The sequence below is a fragment of the Drosophila gunungcola genome, unplaced genomic scaffold, assembly GCF_025200985.1.
Source record: "Drosophila gunungcola strain Sukarami unplaced genomic scaffold, Dgunungcola_SK_2 000001F, whole genome shotgun sequence".
Taxonomy (NCBI): domain Eukaryota; kingdom Metazoa; phylum Arthropoda; class Insecta; order Diptera; family Drosophilidae; genus Drosophila; species Drosophila gunungcola.
In genome coordinates, this window is record NW_026453197.1 from 11529127 (window position 1) to 11555075 (window position 25949).

Genomic DNA, 25949 nt, shown 5'->3' on the forward strand with positions numbered 1-25949 from the left:
AATTAAAATTTCGTAAGCACATTTTTTTTTAATGAATACCCAAAACGATGTTACTAAGAAATTCTCGAAATTACAATCTACAAATGTCATATCTCCAAGACTTTCCTAAAATATTAGTAATGGTTGTTATTAAATGATTTGTATTAAAATAAACTGAGCATTGCTCATAATACTGTTATTGAAAAAACTTTTAAGAGTGAGATAAGTATTTTTATTATAAAAGCCGCTAAAGTTTTCTTAAATCTTAGTTGAGTTTTAAACTTCGTGTTGTTCGAATCGAATAAATTTAAAATATTTGTGCGGTGCGGTCTCATATTAATTACAAGAAAATTAAAAATGACTTTTAGTTATCATGTGCCCAGTTTTCTCAGCCGATGGTTGCCGAATAGTGAGCCCCGAAGTGTAAATCCTTTCCTCATTAGCCGATCTTCAGCGGTAGTTGAAGGTATAATAAAAAAAAGTAAAAGAATATTAACTCCAAAATTGTATCAAAACTAGAATTATTTGTGAATTTATAAAAATGGATTATAATTTTGTACATTTTTTTATTTTACTCTAAACTTTTTGGTTTTAATTTAGATTCTTGTGTTTGTTTAAAATTAAAGTTGGTGTCTTTGTCAATGTTATTTTGTATTTATCGAATTCGGTCTGGTAGCTGAAAAATTTTGACCAAATTGAATTAATATCGTTTTTTTTTTTTAGTAAATGCATATAAATCGAAATGAAATTATCCATTTTTCTTAAGAATATTATATCAATATTGGGTACATAAAAACTTATATCGAAATCAACAGGTGCTGATAGTTCGGCGGTGCTGAGCGTTCTAAAAGTTGATCTTTGTCTGGACGACAACCACAAGGAGCACTACACGAGTTACTTCCACGCAGCTGCCAGTGATGCCCTGATCGTGAGGAGAGGAGAGCCCTTCCGGCTGAGGATCCACTTCGACCGGGATTACAGCCCCAGCAAGGATGCAATCAGCTTCATCCTGAGCGTGTCCGATGACACCGAGGCACGTCCCGGAAGGGGCACCTTCAGTGTCCTGGTTCCCCACGATGGCATCGATTATCTGGGTGATCCATTGGAGTGGGGATCGGGCATCGAAACGCATGAAGGTCAAACGCTCACAGTACTGATCAAACCACCAGCTAACTGCCCCGTAACGCAATGGAAAATGGACATCGACACGAAGCTGCTGGGCGATGGATCGAGGAGCTATCCCCTGCCACTGCCCATCTATGTGCTGTTTAATCCCTGGTGTCCGGAGGATCAGGTGTATTTGGAGGATCGCGATCAGCGCAAGGAGTATGTGTTGAATGACACCACACTCATTTCGGTCGGCAGCCACAACAACATGAGTCAATTGCCCTGGAAACTCGGTCAGTTCGAGCGGGACATACTGGAGTGCAGCTTGATGGTACTGGGCACCGTGGGTAAAGTTCCGCCAGCCTTCAGAGGTGATCCTGTGCGAGTGGCCCGTGCTCTGTCCGCTGCGGTGAACGTGAATGACAATGACAATGGCATCCTTTGGGGCAAGTGGTCGTTGACGAACGATTATTCGGGTGGTGTGGCACCCAACAATTGGACCGGTTCAATGGAGATCCTTCAGAAATACTACAAAACCAATGCGGCTATAAAGTACGCCCAGTGTTGGGTTTACGGCGGTGTGCTGGCCACAATTTCAAGGAGCCTGGGAATACCAACTAGGGTCATTACCTGCTTCGAATCAGCTCACGATTGCCAAGGTTCCCTGACCATTGACCTGGTTTCGGAATTAAAATACAATAAAGAGGGAATATGGAACTTTCACGTGTGGAACGAACTTTGGATGCAGCGACCGGATTTGGGAGTGGGTCAGCAGGGCACTTTCGATGGCTGGCAGGTGGTAGATAGCACCCCCCAAGAGCCATCCGATGGAAAGTCTCAACTAGGTCCCGCTCCCGTTTCAGCCGTGAAAAACGGTGAGATTCAAATAGCCTACGATTGTGGTTTTGTCTTCGCTGAGGTGAATGCGGATGTTTTAACCTGGCGCGACGATGGACCCAATCAACCGCTAAAGCTCATCCATAGAGATACCCAGTCTGTGGGTCAGAAAATCAGTACCAAGGCGGTCAAGAGTTGGGAAAGGGAAGACATCACCGATAACTACAAAGATCCAGAAAATTCCAAAGAAGAAAGGAGCACCATGTACAAGGCCCTCAAAAAATCCGGCAAAGCCCTTAGCAGATACTACCTTAATGACACATTCAAAGATATAGAGTTCGATATGGAGCTGAAAAGTGACCTGAAAATGGGGGAGAACTTTAGTGTGGTACTGAAAGTTAGCAATAAAAGCGAAAGTACAGCCCACTTGGCTAAGGGTCAAATTGCATGCGATACCGTTCACTACACCGGCAGGGGTGCAGTGAAGGTCAAGGCCATGGACTTTGACCTGAAACTGAAGCCCAAGAGCAGCGAATATGTGCGTATGGAGGTCCTCTTCAAGGAGTACTTCGACAAGCTGTTCTCGCACGCCGCCTTCCAGATTACCGCTGCGGCCAAGATCAAGGACACCGACATCGATTACTATGCCAAGGATAATCTCCTGCTGCGCAAGCCGGACATCAAGTTTAAGTTCGGTGATGCTGGCATCGTGGTGCAGAAGGAATTGGATGTAATCGTGCGCCTGGAGAATCCTCTGCCCATTCCCCTGCACAAGGGTCTGTTCACCGTGGAGGGACCGGGCATCAAGACGCCTCTAAAGCTCAAGGCAAGTAGTACTTCTGTAGCGATCAAGTAGTATTGATACTAATAAAAATCGAATTCCACAGGTTGCCGAGATCACAGTGGGTGGCATTGCGGCTGCCACCTTTAAATACACCCCACCCTATGCGGGGCGTGGCACACTGCTGGCCAAGTTCAATGCCAAAGAACTGGAAGATGTTAGCGGCTATAAGCACTATGAAGTTGCGAAGCAATCCTAAGACACCAGAGGAGTAACAAACCACCATTGTCATTGTGCCATTTTGTCTTTCTTTTTCATACGATATGTTGTAAATAAAATTATTAATAAATATTACTTTGTCATATTTAGAGGAAGATAAGGCAAAAGTCAGTTACTCCAGATATCATCGATTCCCAGGGCATAGCTCGGTTTGTTGGCCGTCTTCACAAAGAATATTCCTCGTGCCTCCCGTGGAACAGGATCACCCATAAGGATTTTTCCGCCAGTGCAGTTCTTTCCCTTAAGTTCATCGAGTCCAGAGCAGGGAACACCATAGAAACCTTTGGGGGAGTTTATAGATTCGGCATAATATTCATAGGAACGTCCATGACTGCAGCCAGCTGAAAATTGAATAGAAACATAGATCTTAACTTTAACTTAAATAGGATTTAGGTACCCTTTACTCACTGAAAATCTGGGAAAGCTCTTTGCAGCCCGGCTGCGGTGGTCCACCGCCATTGGGATAGAAATCCACCATACCAATCGGTTTTCGGAATCCCAGATAACCGGCACAACTGTGTATCACATCCACAAAATTGGCATCCGTATCGTCCAAGTGATTCTCCGGCCCAATGCAATCCTCGAAAGCAGGACGTGCTGGATCCAGACCAGTGATGCGATTAACCCTGTATTTGGTGTAGGATCCGGCATAGCCCATTATGTGGGCACCCAGGCTGTGGCCTATGAGGTGAATCCTCTGCGGATCCGCATCCTTCTCCTCCACCAGGAGATCTATCAGCTTGGCCACCGCCCTGCCCACCTGCACCGTATACCGAGCCGGCGTCAGGTAGTAAATATTATCCGCCTGATCCTTCCAGTTGATGGCGAACACATTCACCTGACCCCGTTCGATATAGGCCCCACGAATCGATTGGATGGAGTTGCTCATGGTGCTGGACTTCCAGCCGTGGACGAGAATCTTAGTGTCCAGATCCGGATTGAACTTTTCGGCCATCTCCTGCCAAGTGTCTCGCTTGTGGCGCTGTGGGAAATCAAAATTGTTGTCATCTATCCAGAAATCGGCACTGGAACTTGAGTCGCTTTAGGTAGGGAAAAAAAAAGAAATGTTTAATAGTAAGAACTGCTTAATAAAATATAATATTGCTGCAAGGTTTAATTGGTATAAAATTAATTTAATAATAGGTATAAATTTCATAATTGAAAAAGGTTATTATTTGCTTTCTCTCTTTAATTATATTAATCGAGACAAAATTAATACGAAATTTAATCAAAATTAGTATTATTTAATTTAAATTTGTTGCTTTGCGTACACAGAAAACTATTTACACCTTCTTCGAAGATAGAAAACTTTTTAAGTATTTGGTAGTTGGCTTAAAAATAAGGAAAATCTTATAGACTTGGCAGTTTTACTTTCTAAAAATATATTTTAAGCATTTTGTTGTTAACAAAATCTGTATATTTAACTGAAGAACATTCAATGATTTTTACACACCTTCCATATAGTTCAAATTTGATGAGCTGGGGCAGATTAATGCGGTTTTCGGGAGGAGGTTCCACCAAATAGGCCACCTCCGGCTTACCCTGTCCATTGGGCATATAGATCCAGGTCTTGTTGTAATCCTCCTGATTCAGAGCCACCTCACCACGAATGCCAACTGAAAGAGGGCGATGGGAATGGGTTTTTAAAATAGCCAGAATGATGTGAGATCTCTTTACAGAGCAGGAGCACGGGTCGCACCACCTGGGCGAGGGCGGCAAAGCCAGTGATGAGCCATTGGATCACCACAAATGTGGTGGAGACCTCGTTTCGGCAGGGATTTATCACATTGCAGATGCAGGCCAACGCATTCGAGGACATCTTGACCAGCTAACCGTCGATCGTCAACTGATCGGGCACCGGACTCCAAAGGTGACGCAAGGCCTCATGATCGGAGCTCCCAGTTCCCAGTTCCCAGCTCCACAACTCCACAACTCATTAAGACGGCTGACGCATTAGTAATCCTCGAAACCGGTTCCCGCCCAGCAATTAAATCTTGGCCTGGAGCGCTTTAATTACTCAGCATCCAAGCGATTTGTGCGCGCGAATCTCGGTCAGCGGAGAAGTCGATGGGGACAAAGCCAAGATATGTACGAGTATATCCGATTCCCCGTAACTCACCCATCCCATTAAGGGCCAAACCGCAACAGAGCCAGCAAAGCGCCAACATCTTTGCTGGAAATAAAACTTCACTGCGACACGAGAGTCTAAGGTGCTGATTTTATAGCGGGTTAGCCGTTAGGCATTGATAAGCTAGAACAGGGCCAGGTGTCAATCAAGACTGGGGTTTCGGACGGACTGCTTCCCCAGTTGAAGCTTCGGTTGAAAGGGTCTTATCGTTCGTGCTCGGTGGGATGTCCAAAGCGCACCGCTGCTAAATTGGGTTAAGCCAAGTTCTTTGATGCATACCAAACACAGGTGCATTGCCATTGCCCCCCTTATTGATTAAGAAATTATTTTTAAACAGCAAAGTATTGGAGAAATATATATATTTTTAAAAACCTTAAAAAATCTTTTTAAATTAACAAGGAATGTTTAAATTTTGAAATAAAACATTCTATCAAAAATAACCACAAAATTTTAAAAATATTTTCCGAATTTATGCATAAATTATCCATAAACAGTTGAAAAGCAAGAAAAGTATGAAAAAACACCAATTAAATATAACTATATATTTCAGGTTGTTTTTTGTTTATTAGAACTACCTAGCTTGTTTTAACAATGATAATCTATAATAGGTTATTCAAAAACTAGAAAACCCTTGTTTTTATTCGTTATAAAATATATTTTTGTTTACTTCCTGATATTAATTTAAGAAATATTCTATTATTTTGTTTAATGTTGGCTTTCAAATATTTGTAAATAATAGTTTTGCAATACTTCTTTTCTGAACATGTAAAATGGGTTGAGTCACTGCTACGTTTTAGTAGAGTTCCAACCCAAGGTTTGCGTCTGTGATGCTTTAATTATTTTAATGGTATTTCCTTAAACTTAAGTTTTGAAAAGTGGTATTTTTTGTTTAGGCTGGATGGTATTTTTGTCGTTATCGGTCACACTGCTTGTTGTGCGTCATTTTTAGAAACGCCGCGATAATTGTGGTTTCTTTTCGAATTTCACAAATTGCAAGCTGAAAACAAAGAGCAAGAATGTCCGGAACATCTCAGAAGTACAAGAATTTTGTGGCGGAACCGATGGGCAACAAGTCCGTGACGGAGTTGGCGGGAATCGGCGAGACCCTCGGCGGTCGCTTGACGGAAGCTGGATTTGACAAGGTGCGTGTGTAAATACGATGACGCCATGTGCGCAAATAAACAATGCAGTGTTTACAATTGTTGACTTTATAACCAATTCGCAGGCGTACACCGTTTTGGGCCAGTACCTGGTGCTGAAGAAGGACGAGGAGCTCTTCAAGGACTGGATGAAGGAGGTGTGCCACGCGAGCTCCAAACAGGCATCCGATTGCTACAACTGCCTCAACGACTGGTGCGAGGAGTTCTTGTAAGGGAAGAAAGCTATCCCAACACGAGTATTTCGATCAAAAGAATCTGCTTAAGACAAACCAATAAACTCAAATCACGGCCAAACTGTGGCGCAATCTAGCTAAGCATTTCATGTTCATAACACTGTTAGTATCTAGTTTATATGTAAAATTAATGTCTATCCGGAATAAATGTACAGTCATGGAATAGACGTTGTGGTTGGCATTGGATTTGAAGGGGTAACATCAGGTAAAAGGGTTTTAAATGGGGATGAGTAAGTTGAGAAAGTAATGACTGTCAGTTTAATAACCTAGAGTCATGGAATTACAAGATTCCCCCAAATAAAATACGATCCAAGCGTAGTTAACAGCGAAAGATAATTAACATTCCCGGATAACTTGATAACGATTGTCGATAATTATGGTTTGCAGCTGACGTAGCCCTGCTTTTGTAGTATTTTTGTTAGTATATTTAGCTTGTGCGTTGGTATGTTTCAACGGTCCACCTACGGTCTGCAGACAAGAATTACGCGTGAAAAATTACCAATGAAAATCAAGGCAAAAATTGCAAAATACAGCCAAGCGGTGCAATAAAGCGCAAAGTAAGCGACACAAAACGCGCCCCTCTTTACTTCACCCACAATCCGAAAACAAGACGCGCCGAATTCAACAAAGTGAAATTAGTTAACTCGGCTTTGGCGTATGCGTACGCTTGTGCAAGTGTGCGTGTGTTTTTCTTTGTATATAGACTCGCAGAGCGAGACGCCCGTATACGAAGTCCGGACGGTACGGCAGGTGCGCGAGTGCGAGCGAGAGGCATGCTGTTCGGGCTGCAACTCTGTATGTTATTTCAGAGTTCCAGGCCAAACATTCTGATGTTCGGCCGAATCTAATCGACTTTTTGTGAGCATCGCCCAGTGCTCGCCTTAGTTAATTAGTAATTGTAAACAGACGCAATTATGCACCAATTTATGGACTAATCGCCCGCTTGCGGCGCTCTCTCCTTCCGATCCCACCTCTCCATATTCGATTGCTCGCACTAAAAACGGTGAAAAGGTAGCAACAACGTTTCCTTGGAAAAGCTGTAAATAGTAAACAAAATTGTCAAGTTAACTAGCAGAAGCTATTAAAAAAGGTTCGAGTGCGTTGGCATTGGCTGCCCAGAGAGCGAAATACGAAAAGTTGGATAGAAGTTACAAATTAAAAAAAGAAGAGAAACAAGAACCCTATCGAAATCCGCGTGCGTCTGTATGTGTGTGCCATTCAAATTTCCCTGCGAATGTGTGCGTGCGTGAGTGATAGTTTTTCCTACGAATATTAGCCATTACAAAGTGTGGAATTTAACCGTAAAACCTGCGAAAATTGATTAAAGCTGAGCTACAGCGTTGCATCAGCTGTTTCACGGCTTTTTGTGCTATAATTTAGGCTTTTTGCAAACGCCGTTGGCAACACTAAAGATTAAAGAGAGTGCGGGTCGCGTGTACCGTAAAGAGAGTTGCAGCGACAGTGAGAGAGCGGGGTGGGGGCGTAGTAGTAGCACATAGGGAGAGGGAGAGAGCAAGCCAGTGAGAGAGTGTCCTGTGGCTGCTCCCCCTACTCCCCCTTTTTCGGAAAATTCAATGACCTCATTTGTCTCATGTACGGAACTTTGCTTTTCTTTCCCTAAAACATAAAAAAAAAACGAACGAAACAGGACCAACCGTTAGACCAGCGAACAAACAAGTTGGAGAGAGCCATAAACAAAGGACTTTGCACTGGGCACTCAAAGGCAGACAGCTGGCAAGACAAGATTCGAAGTAGCTGGAGCAGGAGCAGGACCACGATCAGGAGCAGCTACAACACCCGGCAGACAGCACAGCCACTGAGAGCGACGTGAACCAATGGGCACCAACTCGGGAGCCACCGCTGGCATCAACAACAAGCCGGTTGGCGGTGCGGGAGGAGCCGGCGTCCTTGGCGGCGGCGGAGTGGGCGGTGCCAACTCCTCCATCGGCGGCGTCCTGTCCAACAGCCTGGGCGGCGGCGGCAGTGGCGGTCTGAGCATCAGCGGCCTGAACGCTGGTGGACAGAACGCCAATGTTGGCGGCCTAATCGGCGTCGGCGGTATGGGCAACGTTGGCGGTGATGACGGTGGCAACGGGATGGTCGGCGGCGGACCCAACAATCAGCAGGCCACCACGCCCCAGTACACAATACCGGGCATCTTGCACTTCATCCAGCACGAGTGGTCACGCTTCGAGCTGGAGCGATCACAGTGGGACGTGGACAGGGCCGAATTGCAGGTGAGTGATGGTCCAAAGATATCCTGAAAACTGCATTTCACATCCATAATCTGACTAATTGAGTTTGATATTCGTTTAGATTATGACCTCGTAATTTGTTTATTTATTCGTTGCTTCTATTTGTAACATTATACGAATCATACAATTTTGTATTTTCTGTTATAAACAAAAATCATTACCAAGTTTAGAATGCCAAATATTTTTTTAATAAATGAGAGAAATGTACTTTCCTCACACACTATATAGTTAGAGTTAATACAGTGGTTTCAAAACCACTTGCAATTCTTAAATAACATCCCATAAACGGTAGTTATAGTTTATGGTTATCAGATACAATATAATTATGTATTCTTTGAAAATCAAGATTACCTTTTCTATTGCTCTGCCAAAAAAACATACGAATGCGCTAAAACAAAGGCAATTTGGCAGGCACGTTTTTGAAGGCAAACAGAGGGTTAAAAGGTCCTTGTTTATCGACAGCGGGAGCTCACTTTCCATTTCAATGATTTTTCGAGGCGCTAATGCATGAACATGCAAGGAAAGCAGCGAAGAGGAGCGGAAAAATTGAGGAGCCACAGGGTTGGCTGTCGGCATGCAAGCGAATCGAGTTGAGCAATTGCCGTAATCGAATTTATGCTCTGTTTGTCGCATTCGACAGACGACTCCCCCAAAAAGCCTTTATTTACCCCCCCCAAAAAAAAAAGGAGGATGTTTTTATCTCATCAACGGTGATGGATTCTCCCTCCCCCTTTGACATCGTCAGTGTCAATGTCGACCCACGCCTTATCGCTTTCACCTGTCAACCGGTATTGATAGCGCGAATCACCCCTCACCACCCCCTGCGTAAATTTCGTTACGCTCTAAATGCAACGTGACATTCAAACATCTCCCTGCTTTGCATCATGTGGAAAATGGCAAACAAAAACAAAAAAAAAAGGAAACACGTTACCAACGCACATTTGTCGCAGCGATTTATAGACCTGTTTCGCCGTATTGGCCAAAACGAACCAGGTTCGGGTGGGCAGAAGCGACGCCATCTTAGCTGGGTCTGTTTCACCAGTCGTGGATTCGCTCCCTGCATGCAGCTATTTATGTATATTTCCATCCACACCGCACATCTCTTTGTGTGTCAGTGTCGACTGCTGCGAATGCAACGTCCTTGTCTCTTGCTCAATCTCCATCTCAGTCTCAGTTCCACCGATCCCGGTCTTCCCATGAAGGCATCCACATTCACTTCCACTTCCTACTCGGGTCGGCTTTTCCTGCTGGCGCGTCTGTCAAGCAATTAACTTGTACAGTGGTCAAAATTTATTTCTTGAAAGACATGACAACCCTGCACTTAAATATCTAAAATAAAAATTAACCCATACTTAAAATAACTTTATAACATAGTTTGTAATCGGACAGTAAGTGGCAGGTATCTCATAGTTGATACTCATCTTTTTCCTACGTTTTATCTTAAATACATTTTTAAACCATTTAAACAAAAATTTGAATATTCGTATGTCAATGCTTAGTTTCATTTGGTTGTGAAATTCCCAAATATGGTGGTTTTTTTCCATTCATCAAACAAAAATATACTCGATAAGTTTTGTTGTATAATCCAATAAAAATATCTTTAAAATATGGTCAACAAAAATTCATATTTATTTTCTAATTTTTAAGTTTTAAATACAACAGCAATTTAAAATAAATTAAGTGGCATTCAATTACGCGACAGCTGCTAATACATTTTCAATCATTGCTATACTGCAATTGTATGCGAGTGCGCATTTACAGATTAGAGAAAACCAACGCCGCTGGCACTTGCCATATTAATAATTCTATTTTTACGCCCATGTATAGAATATACATAGACATTTCCGTACAGTATTATGCAATGAATATTTCCAAGCCCCCAACTTCTTTTGTACAACAATGCGTTTCGCAGAATTGTTAATCAAAATTTGTAGACATCTTTGGGACAATTAATTTACAAATGCGCATTTGTCATGGCATTTGTAATTTCTAATTGCGGATACACGGCGAACAAAAACTAGTTGCATGTCGCGGAGCGATTTGTGAAGAACCTGCTTAAAAGGCGTTGGCGTGCGCACCTGGCCCTTTTGGCCCCATCGCCCATCTATTCCGAATATCCGCAATATTAGCGCTGCTTTTAATTAGCCAGCTTAAGGAGCCAAACGAAATGCCATTGAGGGGTAATTTAAATGCACAACATGTTTCCATTAACAGCAGCAGCACAAAGAGTGTCGCTCTCTCTCGCACTCCCGCGTTTATTTATTTATTTTTTTTTTTTTTTTTACTATTAGCATGGGCAAATTGTTATTGTTGCTTGGTTCTGGTTTTGGTTTTGGTTCTGCGCTCGAATCATTCCAGAGTCTTGCGTTCACTTTCTACAACTGCAGCCAAAAAAATAGGAACGTAGATCTTAAAGTACGTTTTAACTAGAAGAATCTATTTTAAAAATTGAAAATTAATATATGGTATTATTGTATATTGTGTTGTTTTTAATGAAATTGTTCTTAAAACAAAAAGTATGCTTTCGTTTAGAAATTAGAGGAATGTTCATTGCTCTTTAAAAACAACAGAATTAAAGAGAACATATTTGCAAGTATGCTTTCGTTTAGTAAAAACAACAACTTTTAAAAACAATAAAAATTTGATAAAATCATGATTTTTTCAGAATTTTTATGTTTCCCACATTTTTTAAAGCAATATTTTGGTTGTTTCGTGCCCGAAATACACATTTATTTATAGATTTCAATTTGCTTTAATATACATATCAACAACTATTTAGGCGACCTGAATTGTAGGAGCGTTTTTTTTTTTAAGGAAGGAAGGGAGCAAAAGCAAAAGTTTCACTCCCTTACGCACCGCAAGTACGTCAGGTGCAGTGCCTCGGATCCTCGAATCCCCCTCGATTTCTCCTTGAAATGCTCTGCAAATTGCGCAGTCATAAGTGCATTGTGTTGCTACGCTTGCTGAATGAACACGAAATGGGTGGGTCGAGGGGGTGGAGTGGAAAAAGTTGGATGCATTGCAGTTTTTACGCAGTTTTAGCTTAGATACCCCCCACTTTCCCCAAGCTGCCCCTTAAAGCTAAATGTGCCAGCTCTTAGTGTTTTTTTTTTTTTGTATTACTATTAATTGAATTTAATTGTTTTTCGTTGGCCTGACGCAGCGGAGCGTCAATTATTTTCGCAACAAACAAACAAACGCAATTGGATTGCAACGGCAGACAAAAAAAAAAGGGGGACAAAGCCATATGGGAAAGCTTTAGCAAGCAGTATTAATTATTTATTCATAATTCATAGTTTAGTTAATGTTTTCCACTTAGGATTTATTACACAGATTAGATAAATTATTTTACACAGGTTAGTGGCGTTGAATAACTTTCTCTTTTTCACAGTTTGAGTCATTTACTAAACTATAAAACTAATGTTTATATTAACGCAAAACATGGATAATAAAAAAGTACAAAATTAGTTTATAAAATGCTGATGCAAATAAACTAGGTTAGGAGGCACACATGATACATTTTCTTAAATTGCTTAAATTTTAAAGTATATCCAAATAAAATTAATCAATTCTTTTCCATCCTTATAGGCTCGCATAGCAATGCTTTTGGGGGAGCGCAAGTGCTTGGAAAGTCTCAAATCGGATCTGACGCGCCGCATCAAGATGCTGGAGTACGCGTTGCGCCAGGAGCGAGCCAAGTTCTATCGATTAAAATACGGCACCGATCCGCCGCAGCTAAATGAGTTCAAGCCTTCGAACGAGGACGCTGGGCTGGCCGGAGAGGTGGCCACCGATTCGGAGGTGCCCTACAGCAGTGTCTCGAACACCACGTGGCGACAGGGACGGCAGATGCTGCGCCAGTATCTGGCCGAGATCGGCTACACAGACAACATCATCGACGTGCGCTCCAATCGGGTGCGCTCGATCCTTGGTTTGAACAACAATGCGGAGCACGACGGCAGCGGCGGCGGTCTGGGCGGCGGACTTGGTAGCGGCACCGGCGGCGAGAACCTTAGCCCAAACATCAATGGAAACGAGAGCAACAAGCGGGCCTCGGAGACGGAAGGTAGGTGATTGTGTTACGACCCCCCTGTTGGGAGATTTGAATAATTTGCTCACATCAGGCCGTCATACTCCCGCCAAAAAAGTGCAACAATCGATCGACGAGATAATCGTGGACACCGAGGCGGCTGTGATGGCGAACTTTGAGTTCCTGGGCGCCACCGAAATGTCAGACGACGACGAGATATCTGACGACCTGGAGATGGTGGCCACCGACAATGACGACACGGACGTGAAGATGGCCAAGCGCGCCAAGTCGGGCAAGGATATGCTCACCGAGGGTAGGTTCTTATCCTCCTCCCCGCCTGATAACTCCCTGTTTTGCCGACAGCCTGCTACCTTCAGCCCTCTTCCCGCATGGGCCCGCCTCGCATTTGCGCATTTAAGTTTGCCAAATCATAGCGATAACGTTTAATCGGTTCAATTCGGTTTTAGTAGCCCCCCCAGCTCCTGTCAATCCCATGTAGAAATCCATCCTTGTTTATGGCTGGCTTCTTGTCTTACGCTTTTTGTTTCTGCTTCTGTTTCTTTGGCATCTCTGTCTTCTACGCTTGTAGATCTTGAGGCCGATGTGGGAGAGCAGCTATTGAACGATATGAATCTCATGACCGAAGGTGCTTTTCAACAGAGCTAAAATGCTTTCGCCTAGAACACTACATAGAAACCACTCCTCAACCCTTAAGGCAGTATTACAGACAATGACAAATCACAGATAATGTTTAAAGGACGTATACAAATCCCTTCGATTTGTTATGCTTGATAGTTTTTAGTTATTTCAAAGCTATATGCAAATTTTTAGCATAAATAGTTGAATACCTAATACCTATAACCAACCTGAAATAAGTTATATTAAAAATGTTACTACTATAACATTTTCTGTGACTATGTAGTCTGATTCTCCTTGAGGCGTTGAAAACAACAATGCGATTCGATTAGTACTAACAATATCTGTTAATCTTCCCACAGAGGTGGACGGCTCATTGGGACTGGGCGAGCTGGCCCAGCTGACGGTCAATAACGAATCCGATGGAGCGTACGATGCGAACTCCAAGGACGGAAGTGGCGGCAGTGCCGGCGGTGCTGGTTACCGCAAGACCTGGAACGCCAAGTATACGCTTCGCTCGCACTTTGACGGAGTCCGCTCACTGATTTTCCATCCCGAGGAGCCGGTGCTGATTACCGCCTCCGAGGATCACACGCTGAAGCTGTGGAATCTGCAGAAGACGGTGCAGGCCAAGAAGTCGGCCAGCCTGGATGTGGAGCCGCTGTATACGTTCCGGGCCCACACGGGACCAGTTCTGTGCCTGGGCATGTCGTCCAGCGGGGAGACATGCTACTCGGGCGGACTGGACGGCAACATCGAGTGCTGGCAGTTGCCGTCGCCGAACATCGATCCGTACGATTGCTATGACCCGAATGTGCATTCCGGCACGCTCGAGGGACACACAGACGCCGTGTGGGGCCTTACCACCATGCAGAGCAACATTGTTTCATGCTCGGCGGACGGAACGGTGAAGCTGTGGTCGCCCTACAACAAGGAGCCGCTGCTGCGCACTTACACCGCCTCCGAGGCGGAGGGTGCGCCCTCCTCGGTGGACTTTGTGCGCAACGAGGTGGACCACATCGTGGTGGCCTACAACAGTGCCCACTGCATCGTGTACGACACGGAGACGGGCAAGCAGGTGGTGCGACTGGAGGCGGCCCAGGAGATGTCCGGCAATACGGGGAAGTTCATCAACAAGGTGGTGTCGCATCCTACGCTCCCCATCACGATCACCGCGCACGAGGACCGCCACATCCGCTTTTGGGACAACACATCCGGCACTCTGGTACATTCGATGGTGGCGCATTTGGAGCCGGTCACCTCGCTGGCGGTCGATGCACATGGGCTGTATTTGCTGTCCGGCTCGCACGACTGCTCGATACGGCTGTGGAATCTGGACAATAAGACGTGCGTGCAGGAGATCACGGCGCACCGCAAGAAGTTCGACGAGAGTATATTCGATGTGGCCTTCCATGCCACAAAACCGTACATCGCCAGTGCCGGGGCCGATGGTCTCGCCAAGGTGTTTGTCTAAGTGGGACCACCACCACCACCCCACCAACACCACCTCCCTGGCCACGTCGGATCGAACGAATTCAGAATTCGGAATCCAGAGTGCAGATTGCAGATTGCAAATTGCAGATTACAGATTGCAGAAGCCGAATCCACAGCCAGCAGCAGCTCACAGCTAAGCGATTACGAGTTCGAGTTAAATAATTATACATACATTATAAATATACTATACATTTATATTTAATTATACTTCAACCGAGAACAACAACCAATTATGCATACAATAATAAGAGAGGGAAGAAGAAGCCACAAACATAAAAACCAATTGCTATAAAGTAAAACAAACAAAAAATGAAAAAAAAAAACCAAACAATAAATTCAAAACGAGAAACGGCATTTCGAGAAGAGCAACAGAGTCAAGTAACAGACGAGAGTCGCTTAATCTAGGAACGTAATTCTAAAGCAATGCATATTACGGCATATAACCACAAATAAGTGCAACATGCAACACATAAACATTATGTATTTGTTCAAAATAACACCGTAGCAATGAAAAAGTTTGATCTTGCTGTAGATTCCCCGAACAATGGGCGGGATCAACTCAAGATCGACCCTCTTTTCGGTTCTAATTTTAATAGCACCACTTGCACAGCGATTGATTGTTTGAAAACGAGTTGCCTATGACAAAACAGTCAGACTCCTGTACATTTTATATACATACACAACCACACAAACACACATATATATACATATATATATGTATATATATATACTTATTATATGCCCATGGCACAACTTGAAAATGGATCGTCTGGCTGAAACAGATTCATAGGCACTCTCGCTGGGCAAGTGGCACAGGACATGTTTCCTTGCCTGCAGGGCGGTCAAGTGCGTCCTGCAGCTGGAGGAATGTGGAGCAAAACATTTACGTAACGAAGTAGACGATCAAATTGAGTAGACTAAGCAAGGCATATAGACATATAACCAACCAACCATATAAACCGACCCCATATTAGCGAAAAAGCGAGAAAAATTGTATATTAACATTAATTAGAGGACAGTCGAGGTGAGACTAGGATGAAGGCGGGTTTATTAATGTCAAGTAGCGAGTCGAAAACGCAACCATACAAAAACAAAAAACAAAAAAAAATCACAAAAAAATAAGAGATGTGAAACGAAAAGAAACCTTAACAATTATTAAGTGCAGAATGCTTCTATAATTTCTTTTGTCATTACAAAGGGAGTACGCAATGCTTGATGGACCACGACCATGTGCAGATGAGATATAAATAATAATTACAGGCAAGCTATAAACCGTATGCTAAGCTATTTATTTAATTTATGCATAGTATTAAACGAATGAAACAAGCAAAACAAAATGTTGGCGCCAATCACTGATCCAATGGATTTCGTAGTTGAATATAAATTAGATTCGCTTACCATGGATGCGTACTCGTAATTTTAATCATGAAAAATTTACGTTAAATGAAAATTTAGAAATGTGACTTGAACGTGAACGCCGAGCAACTCAATATTAGTTTTAGTATTACCAATTATTATTACTATTACGTGAAACCATTCACTGACACTCTCCACAACAACTTTACACCCAAAACTTGATATTCGAAACCGATGAATCAGAATCAAAAACAAAAACGATTGCGATCTTTGTACACCAAGCAAATCCTCTATTATTTTAATTATTATTTTAATTTACGCCTTAGTTGTTTCAATCAAGAACCCGAGTCACGTTATGGATCATCTAGCTATTCATAACGCTTGGCGATGATAATGATGGTAATAAATAAAGAAGTGGTTGACCAGCAAGCAGCCACTTACAGTTATATAGCAGATTTATACATTTACATATACAATCTATTGATTTCTAATTTTAACTGTAAATTTTTGATTTTTTATTACCATGTATTTTTATTTTAAATAAAGTTTTACAAAATGAAGCCGTGTGACTTGCGACTGCCTTTTAATTTACAAAATCCCCCTTCAACAGAACCATTTAATTGATGATTAATTGATGAGAACGTTGTAGACCAGCTGGCTCTCGTTTGCAACGGTGGCAAAAATCAATAACTTTTTACCAAAACCGAAACACCAAGACACCATTTAACGCCAAGAAGCTGTTGCCTTTTCATTTTGGAAAAGTTTTTTGCTGCTGGCAGCACTTTGATTTCTTGAATTTGCGATATTACACTGCACAACATGAAAACATTTTTGTTTCCAACCGTTACAAATCCACTGCCGTAAAATGCCGTTAAACACAAGATGCACGCATGCGTTTCGTACCACAGAGATCGAGAATCCGAAAAGAAATTCTCCTATATTATGCAAACAAAATAATTGTAATTTTCCTGCATACAAGACGCGAACTAGAATGTTGTAACAAATATACATATAACAAAATTGAGAATCCAATCTGGCATTCCACTATTACTTAAGCTGCAAAAGTGTAGACGAGGGAGAGCACGATAAGCATTACTTAACTAAGTCAAACAAAACGTTCATTGTAGATTTGAGCATATAGGAATGGTCCCAGGTCCTAAAGGAACACCCAGCACATAAGTTTATACATACATTATATAAAGTGAAAAACCCAAATGCATATTAACTGAACGATACTTTTATAATAAATTGAAGAGGAAGTACATAATACTCAATGAAATACCATTCACACATTTCATGTTAAGATATAATAAAGTGAATAAATAAAATATTTAAAACAAAATCAGCGTTATATTGTATTTCTTACTGGTTTAGACTACATGGCATACATGATATAAGATATTCTGATAAATATTTATGGCTTCAAGACTTTTTAAAAATTATTTTTATAAAATTCATAAAAATTTTATAGTATAGATGGTATTTAATGGATAGCTAACGGAAATGATTTAAAAAAATAATAATTTTAAAACTTTTTTCTTTTTAAATCATTTGAATTTTTTTTAATCATTTCGGTTATTAAGCTTATCAGTTAGCGTGGTTTTCGGCATAGTGAGCAGTGTTATTAATAAGCTTGGTATATCAAAACAATTAATCAAACGTTTTTTTATTTAAACAAAAAATGAATCAAAAGATTAGGATTTAATAACTCAGAAGTATCTCTAGTTTACACATTTCGACATTCGTGCCTAAAAATAATCCCCTTGACTACGTTTGAATTTAAAAACAAAATAGTAACACTACTTTAAAAATTTTGACTTAAACATTTCTGTTTAAGAAAGCTTATTACATTTTATTTCCGCTATTAACCCCCTTTTACTACGCCCTTGCAGCCATCAGCTGTTTGATAAGCCACCGCCGCGTTGCCAACCATCGCGCAGATGAATCAGCTGCCGTTGATTCGCTTCTGTTTGGTATTTGTTTGTTCGCAGAACTATTCCTGCCCAATTAATTCAGTTAATCAAGCGATACATTGAGTAGAGGAGGATCCCAACCATCCGATTCAATTGAGACCAATCAGCGATGGACTTCACGACCTTCGTAAAGCCCTCGAATGGCGAAGGCGTCGGCGGTGGCGGTGATGCGAATGGTGGCCAGAAACTGGAGTTCTGGAAGCATGTGGAGTACATCGAGAATCATGGAAAACAGGAGGATGACTACGAGTACTGCATGACCGAGTTCCTGCGCATGTCGGGCATCTATTGGGGCACCACGGCCCTGGACATAATGGGCCAGCTGGACCGGCTGGAACGGAAGTCCATCATTGAGTTTGTGAAGCGATGTCAGTGTCCGACAACTGGAGGATTCGCCCCCTGCGAGGGACACGATCCCCACTTGCTGTACACCCTGTCGGCGGTCCAAATCCTGTGCACCTACGACGCCCTCGAGGAGATCGACTGCGAGGCGGTGGTGCGTTTTGTGGTGGGACTGCAGCAGCCCGATGGCAGCTTCTTTGGCGACAAGTGGGGCGAGGTGGACACTAGGTTCAGCTTCTGTTCGGTGGCCACACTGACGCTCCTGGGGCGAATGGATCAGACCATCGACGTGGAGAAGGCGGTCAAGTTCGTGCTGTCGTGCTGCAACCAGACGGACGGGGGATTTGGATCCAAGCCGGGCGCTGAATCGCATGCGGGTGAGTCAAGTCACCATGGCCCAGCAATTTTTCCTGGCCCGTACTCAATATCATTTTAATTTAAACTTTTCAATTATTAATAATCTTTCTTTTTTCAATAAGCACTGGCAGAAAAGTTTTCAAAAAACGCTCAAATTACTTGCTTAATATATTATATATCAACATTTTGAAGGTTTTTTTTTATGACAGAACTCCAATTGTATTAAGATTCCAATTGTATTTACGATTCTCGCAAATCATCTTATTTGCAACTCATATTTTATATCACATTTAAGGTTCATTTGTTTATCAGCTTAGAATTATCCATAAATTTTCTTAGACATTTTAAAAATAAAGTTTTGCATGGCAAAACTCTAGTTTTTATATATATTACGATACCCGCGAATTCTTTAGACCCGTATGTTTCAATAAGGACGAAATCCATTAACCTTACATTATTTGCAAGCCAATGATACCTCACATTTTTTAGACAACACATACAGTCAGGTTCATTTACCATTTGTAATAAATTAAGTTTTTATCGACAAAGTGACTTTAAAAGGTAAATTTATCTCCTAAAGTAAAAATTTATAAGTGACCAAGAACTCAAAGAGCTCATCTTCCTATCAAAAAAAATATCAAATTTAAACCAATTTATCTTTCCATAGGCCTTATTTACTGCTGTGTGGGCTTTTTCTCGCTGACCCATCGCCTGCACCTGCTCGACGTGGACAAGTTGGGCTGGTGGCTCTGCGAACGCCAGTTGCCCTCGGGCGGTTTAAATGGACGACCCGAGAAGCTGCCCGACGTGTGCTACTCATGGTGGGTGCTCGCCTCGCTGACCATCATGGGTCGCCTGCACTGGATCAGCTCCGAGAAGCTGCAACAGTTCATCCTGTCCTGCCAGGACACGGAGACGGGCGGGTTCTCCGATCGCACTGGCAACATGCCCGACATCTTCCACACGCTCTTTGGCATCGGTGGACTCTCGCTGCTGGGACATTCCGGCCTGAAGGCCATTAACCCAACGCTTTGCATGCCGCAGTACATCATCGATCGGCTGGGCATAGAACCGCAGCGATTGGCAAGACCATAAGGTCCATTTAGGACAGCAGTCATAGCCAATATGTAGCGAATAATCAGAACAGACCTCTACCGTATTCCCACACGAGCCCCACTTAGTTTTATTTGTAAAAAAAAAAAAAAAGACCAAAATTCCACCGCAGGAATATGTTATCCCTTGCACGTACTCAATGCTCTATAACTTCGTTGTGCATTTACACAGAATGTATCCCCTCGATAAGCTATGATTAATATATTTTGTATAACGAATTAAAATCATTAAATAAATATTTTATTTTATTACAGCAAGCCATATAGAACCCTTCTTTATTTGCATATGTTCTATGTAATAAAACCATAACCATAATCCACTAAAATAATCACAAAAACCATATTAGATCAGTTAACATTTGATTTATTTGCAAAAATAATTAAACTAACATTTGCATATGTGAAAAACAAATTGAAATGTTCGCGCTAATTGTCTAGGACGTTACATATATATATATATATATTAGGTAAATACATATCGATGTGTAAATTTATGTACATGAGGATACCAGTGTAAAGACTAAATAGTTAAGATCTTGGCAAAAAATTGCATTACGAAAATGGCGAATCACACAAAATTGGAATTAAAAACTAAACGCTAAGTGTAAGTGTGGACACCGTGTGTGGGTTAGCTTCAATTAGAGACAATTGAAATGAATTTTACAGAGCACAAACAAATATTAATCGACCCCACCATACATGTATAGGCAATGTCCGAGTGTTTTTTGGGTCGCTATCGTGAAGTGTGTGGCATTGTGATTGTAGTATACTCGATGCACGTCTAAGGCACTCTATAAACAATTTCAGCTAACAATCTTTGTTAAAATGTATTTCATCAACTACGGACTAATGGAGGAGCATTAGGAATTACTGAATTTTTCATCGCTAGTCAATACATTATATGCACAGCCCAAGGCCCATGAGATTTCGTGGCCATCTATTTTCTTGTAAAGCTGTAAATAAAATTGCAGCAATTGTTAGAGAGTGAAACAAATACTTTGGACAATGATAGACTCACCTTAATCTTCTTGCCATCGTTGAGGCCAAATCCTTCGCGCAGCAGTGTCGAGATAAAGGTGAGGTCAAAGCACATGAAGGGCTGCTCATCATTGGGGATGGCGCAGATCTCCTGGGCCTTCTTGCGGTAAGCCTCCACTGTGGTCTCTCCGCCAGCCAGAGGATCCACCAGTCCCGACTCGATGGCACGCTCAAAGTAGTAGCTAAAAGCCGCCACCGCATGTTGCTTCAAAGTGAACGGCTTGGGCTTGACCAGTGGCATCACCTTGCTCTTTACCAGCTCCAAACACGCATCAAAGTCCACAATCGGCTGCTCGGCACTCGACTTGCCGTTCTCCTTGCCACTGACTTTGTACTGCACGTTTCCGTACGTCCACGTACGATTGGCTATTATAGGATTCACACAGACACTCTCCAGCACGGAATCCTCCTTCTTGTAGCCATGCGTGAAGACGGCATGGCGGGCGGCCATCAAACCCAGTCCCAGATAGCTGTGCGTGAACACATTGATCTTCTTGCTGGAGGTCACCACCTCGTGCATGTACTTATCGTACACGGGCACCTGTTCCGGATCCGTTGGCGAGAAAGTCACCTGTGTGCTGCCGCCGCCCAAATCCAGGGCAGCTGCCTGATTCGTCTTGGACAGGCGGCCCAACAGGAAGTTTACGGTGAACCAGCTGAAGATGCCCTCATCCGTGCCATCCATAATTTCCACGGCATCCATATCCACACTGAACTCGGACTTGGCGAAGAGATCTCGGACGGCATTTAGGATATTTTCCGCCTTGCTGGCCGGCAAAAGTCTCAGGCCAGCTGTGGCCTTTAGAACCAGCGGCGTGGACGACCAGTGCTCCTTGGGTATGAAGGCCCGGGCTTCATCCAGCAGCAGTTTAATAGAGTGGGCACCCTCGGCGGGATTATCCGCAAAGGAGCTCAAGCCCGGCTTGCGCTCCTTGAACAGTTCCTCGTAGAGCACCAATTTGTTGTCGATAAAGCTGCGATTGAACTTGTAGGCCAAGACACGGCTGCCCGTGGAACCGGCATCTATAATCGCCGCATACTGAACCTTGCTGTAGCCGAATTTGGAGGCCAAACGGGCCAGATACGGACTGGCATTCTCGGAGACGAAGCCTGCATCATTGTCCATGGTGGATGGTTGTGTGGTTGATGGTTTTTTAATTACAACACGGCGAACAGGAGGCGAAAAATGAGGTTCCACATTGGCGTAGCGCACGGTAACAGTGGGAAATTCAGAGGGTTTAGTTAGTACAGGCTTGGAGACAACATTTTCTTTTACATAATACAAATGGTACACACCGAACACAAAGAGCAGCAGGATGACGGAGATGACCAGGCACAGGAAGGAGATCTTGAGGCCGCTGGGACCGCGGTTTCCACCACTGCCGACATTTGGAGAACCACTGCTTTTCCGCCGCGGCGGCTTCTCATCCGTGGCCAACTGAAACATGCGACATTCAATTAGTCTCGGTAGGAAAATGAAGTATTTTTAGTGATATTGTTGGCTAAAATATTTGGGGTCTACCAGTTTATATTCGTATTTCATGGCTCGTTCCGTTGCCTACTATGCCACAACATTTATGCATTGCCGGTCTCTTGGCTGAAACACATTTCAGTTGTTTGCTCTTTAAATATTAACACGCAGGCTATTTGCTATCTCTTGAAATGTCAATGATTATGTTTTCATTTTTTTTCTTATTCTACTGTGGGCTTTTATCGTTCACATGTGCCAGGGCTGCGGAGATAAGCTCATCGATAACGTTAACCAGGGCTACAGCATAGCTTTAACAACGGTAATGTTCAAAAAGACGTTGCATAGAATGTATCGATTAAAATTGACTTTTGACTTCGTACTTTTTCGTCATTTTAATTTATTTTATTAAACTTTTTGCCATATTAAATTTATCAGCAAAAAGAAAAGCTTCGACTCTGTTTCGGATCAATCGTTGTTAACTTGAACTCTATTAGTACTTATTAATATAAACCCGTTTTTGGCCAGAAAAACAAAGCTAAAAAAAAATCAGACAAATAATTCAAAACCTCTGTATCTGCCTACATAGAATTTTCATTGACTCTTTGAAATTAACTATCTCCTCTAGCTAACGGGCAAAATTAAGGCCTTCTCAAAATTCAAAGTCATGCTAAATTACTCATTTTGCTGTGCAAATCGCACAGCAGTGTCCATTTAAATAGAGTCTAGAGGGCGGTCTTATCAACTTACCCTCCGGCGATATGACAAACGATAAGACGCAATCAGTTTTCAGTTTGGCTACGACAACCATGCCTGGGTACCACTAGCAACAATCATAAGTGGAGCACAAAAAGCAATCTTTTAAGTTTCTTAAGTAGTAATGTAGGGGCCGCAAACAAAACTGATGAAATTCCCATTGTTTAAACAAATGTTTCGTTATTGGTAAGTGGCTGACGCAAAAATAGCTATAGCTATAGGCAATAAAAATAACCAAAACAAACTAGGGACAAAAAGTATATTTGGTTAAGCAGTTAATGGAGTTGACAGGGCGACTATATATGTATATAAGTACAGCCATTAGCATATAATTTATTTAGTTTCCAAGCAATTACATTGATGGAATAATAACGCAGTGTTCATCAAACATTCAGGGTGTGAACTTATCGCATATGTTTCAAATGGCACGCTACTGTAATCAATAAATCAATTGATAACTGAGGACGTGGGCGACTTTTGTGCCGATCCACAATGAGTAAGAACCCAACTATGAAATGCGTTTTAAAGCTTATCAAGGAATGCATATTCATTGGGGAATGCTTTAATCGGGTCCGTGAGATATCCGCAAAATGATTACTTTATTTCACCGCCCAGGAATATTTACCGTGAGATATTTACTTTTGTTACTTTTAATTTTTAAGGTAGTCAAACTTTAGTTCCCATTATATATAGTTTTTGCCATTTTGCAAATGAAAATAGCTAAATAAAAATATATGCCTCAAATTAAGACAACAAAATTTAAGTTATGCTGATTCTAAATCAACCTTTAACACATACAAATCCTTGAGATATATGGAAGTGTATTATTTTTTTTAAATATACTTGTATCTACTATTAAAAGTATAATAGATTAAAATTTTTTCAAAAAAATTTTTTTTAAGCCGGGTTAGAGTGCTTACTTAACCGACCCTTATGACTTCTAGTACATGAACTAAGTTGCCTTTATTTATGCGGGTAGCTATTAGGGGTTATAGCATATAGATTTTGGAAACTCAGCAATAGCAATAATTATGATTGCCTTGTCGCTAACTATCTATTATCAGTTATCAGTTAACCAAGTACAGTAAAGAGCCACGCACGAGGGTTAAGGCCACGTTCACACTTTTGCACTCACTTGCAACCTGTTCCGGTTTTGCCCCATCCTGTTTTCCACCCACATGCGATGCATCCAAACGATCCAAACGATCCAATCGCCCCAAAACAAAATCGGCGTGTGTATCTATGCTCTCTAAGGTTTCGAGAAAGTCTAAGATATTTGAGGTTCCGAGAAAGCAATTGAAAAGTTGTCTAGCGAGATTCAGGAACGGTTGCCAACTGAATTGTTGGTTGTCTTTTTTTAATTTTTGCTTTTTTTGTTTTTTGCAGCCCCTTAATGACCTTGCAAACGAGAAAATCGCACAGCCTGGCCACCCTACAAATATTCAAAGATAAACCGGCCGGCTCGAAAAAATCCAAAACATGCTCATATGTATATGTAGATTAAAAAATCATTTTGTACCAGGCGGCATGTGCCTGATATGTATAAACATTATTTTCTAAACAAATAAAATTTGCATAATGTTGGGAAAACCTGTTTGGCAGACCCGTGTGTATATTTAAATACTTTATATATGTAAGTAGGTTGTAAAACACAATTTGAAATAAAAATAGGCACAATCGAATAAAACTTGAAACCATTATTTAGCTAGACATTTGATTTTTTGCTTCCGCGTCAAAAGATCAACAAATTGCTGTGTTAATGTGTGTGTGTGCTGGGCACGTGTGTGTGTGTGAGCGCCATGAAATTGGCATAAAATGTGTGCTTTTATTACCCTTTTAACCTTTGGCTTACTTTTCTCTTTCGCACATCGGGGTTCGTCATGTTGTTGTCTTTAGTTAATTATGTAAATACACGCGAGTTTAGATTAGTTGCAAGTAGTGTTGTTTTATTTTCGACTACTTCGGCGATCATTGAGCGGAACGCACTAATGTCGATCGAATAACTAATCTAATGGGCGCGCCTTCTGAAATAACTATGAACGCAAGCGAACGCGCTGAATGGCGTCTTAAAAAAAACTAAAAACATTTATTTACCACCCGCTCACTTATATGTGGCAGCCCTGTCAGCTGTTCGTTATCAACGGAGTACGGTCACACAGCAAAGGTTTTCAGGGCTGCCAGATATGATTAAATAATATAAGATTAATTAATTAAATATTAAATTAAATTATAATAAATTAAATATTAAATTAAATTCGGTACAAATTGTTAAATAGTGAGGACAGTTCGCAAAGAAATCCTGTAATGCTTTATTTAATTTGAATGTTTATTAAATTAATTAATTAAATAAATAATAATCAATACAAAAAAGCTGATTTTAAATTAGTTTTTCCTTTAAAAGTAAAAAAAAGTTATATTAAGATAACCAAAATACATTTCAATATTTAACACTTACAATAACCACAGAATGCATTAGCAAAATAAAAAATCAAAAAATACAAATAAACCAGTAAAAGTCCTAAATGTCATATTATTCAAGATTCAAAGATTCAAATCATGCGCTAAAATTAAGATATGTATGTAATTTCAAATTAATGTTTTTAAACAATGCTAAACGGAGCCCCAATG

The 25949-nt window shown here is 41.7% G+C and overlaps 6 protein-coding genes across 20 annotated transcripts; 4 read left to right on the forward strand and 2 right to left on the reverse strand.

Annotated features, from left to right (window-relative positions):
• The first annotated feature begins 269 nt into the window (after positions 1-269).
• LOC128261359 (annulin-like) lies at positions 270-3020 on the forward strand. Its single transcript, XM_052995022.1, has 3 exons — positions 270-445; positions 795-2749; positions 2811-3020. The coding sequence occupies exons 1-3, from the start codon at positions 337-339 to the stop codon at positions 2961-2963; spliced, it is 2217 nt and encodes a 738-aa protein (XP_052850982.1). The 5' UTR covers positions 270-336; the 3' UTR covers positions 2964-3020.
• Positions 2990-5244, reverse strand: LOC128261361 (inactive pancreatic lipase-related protein 1). 2 transcript variants are annotated; one of them, XM_052995024.1, is made up of 4 exons: positions 5103-5244; positions 4437-4599; positions 3392-4023; positions 2990-3324 (listed from the first exon to the last, which is right to left on the reverse strand). In XM_052995024.1, the coding sequence occupies exons 1-4, from the start codon at positions 5149-5151 to the stop codon at positions 3092-3094; spliced, it is 1077 nt and encodes a 358-aa protein (XP_052850984.1). In that variant the 5' UTR covers positions 5152-5244; the 3' UTR covers positions 2990-3091. The 2 variants fall into 2 exon arrangements, with proteins under 2 accessions (XP_052850984.1, XP_052850983.1); XM_052995023.1 differs by lacking the exon at positions 5103-5244 and adding an exon at positions 4661-4844.
• A 773-nt stretch (positions 5245-6017) lies between these two features.
• Positions 6018-6667, forward strand: LOC128261436 (barrier-to-autointegration factor). Its single transcript, XM_052995135.1, has 2 exons — positions 6018-6253; positions 6337-6667. Exons 1-2 carry the CDS (start codon positions 6128-6130, stop codon positions 6481-6483), a joined length of 273 nt encoding a protein of 90 aa, XP_052851095.1. The 5' UTR covers positions 6018-6127; the 3' UTR covers positions 6484-6667.
• Positions 6668-6937: 270 nt separating this feature from the next.
• On the forward strand, positions 6938-16835 carry LOC128261273 (striatin-3). 11 transcript variants are annotated; one of them, XM_052994873.1, is made up of 6 exons: positions 6938-7061; positions 8153-8741; positions 12348-12825; positions 12884-13102; positions 13379-13435; positions 13788-16835. In XM_052994873.1, exons 2-6 carry the CDS (start codon positions 8340-8342, stop codon positions 14897-14899), a joined length of 2268 nt encoding a protein of 755 aa, XP_052850833.1. In that variant the 5' UTR covers positions 6938-7061; positions 8153-8339; the 3' UTR covers positions 14900-16835. The 11 variants fall into 11 exon arrangements, with proteins under 11 accessions (XP_052850833.1, XP_052850842.1, XP_052850843.1 ...); XM_052994882.1 differs by having other exon boundaries at positions 12908-13102; XM_052994876.1 differs by lacking the exon at positions 6938-7061 and adding an exon at positions 7092-7254.
• Positions 16836-18192: 1357 nt separating this feature from the next.
• On the forward strand, positions 18193-20317 carry LOC128261592 (geranylgeranyl transferase type-2 subunit beta). The gene is made up of 2 exons (XM_052995372.1): positions 18193-18967; positions 19615-20317. Exons 1-2 carry the CDS (start codon positions 18358-18360, stop codon positions 20040-20042), a joined length of 1038 nt encoding a protein of 345 aa, XP_052851332.1. The 5' UTR covers positions 18193-18357; the 3' UTR covers positions 20043-20317.
• An 87-nt stretch (positions 20318-20404) lies between these two features.
• LOC128261591 (ectonucleoside triphosphate diphosphohydrolase 5) lies at positions 20405-25432 on the reverse strand. 4 transcript variants are annotated; one of them, XM_052995370.1, is made up of 4 exons: positions 25174-25427; positions 22394-22535; positions 21078-22207; positions 20405-21012 (listed from the first exon to the last, which is right to left on the reverse strand). In XM_052995370.1, the coding sequence occupies exons 1-4, from the start codon at positions 25201-25203 to the stop codon at positions 20920-20922; spliced, it is 1395 nt and encodes a 464-aa protein (XP_052851330.1). In that variant the 5' UTR covers positions 25204-25427; the 3' UTR covers positions 20405-20919. The 4 variants fall into 4 exon arrangements, with proteins under 4 accessions (XP_052851330.1, XP_052851329.1, XP_052851331.1 ...); XM_052995369.1 differs by lacking the exon at positions 25174-25427 and adding an exon at positions 24457-24591; XM_052995371.1 differs by lacking the exon at positions 25174-25427 and adding an exon at positions 22620-22789.
• Positions 25433-25949: the final 517 nt, after the last annotated feature.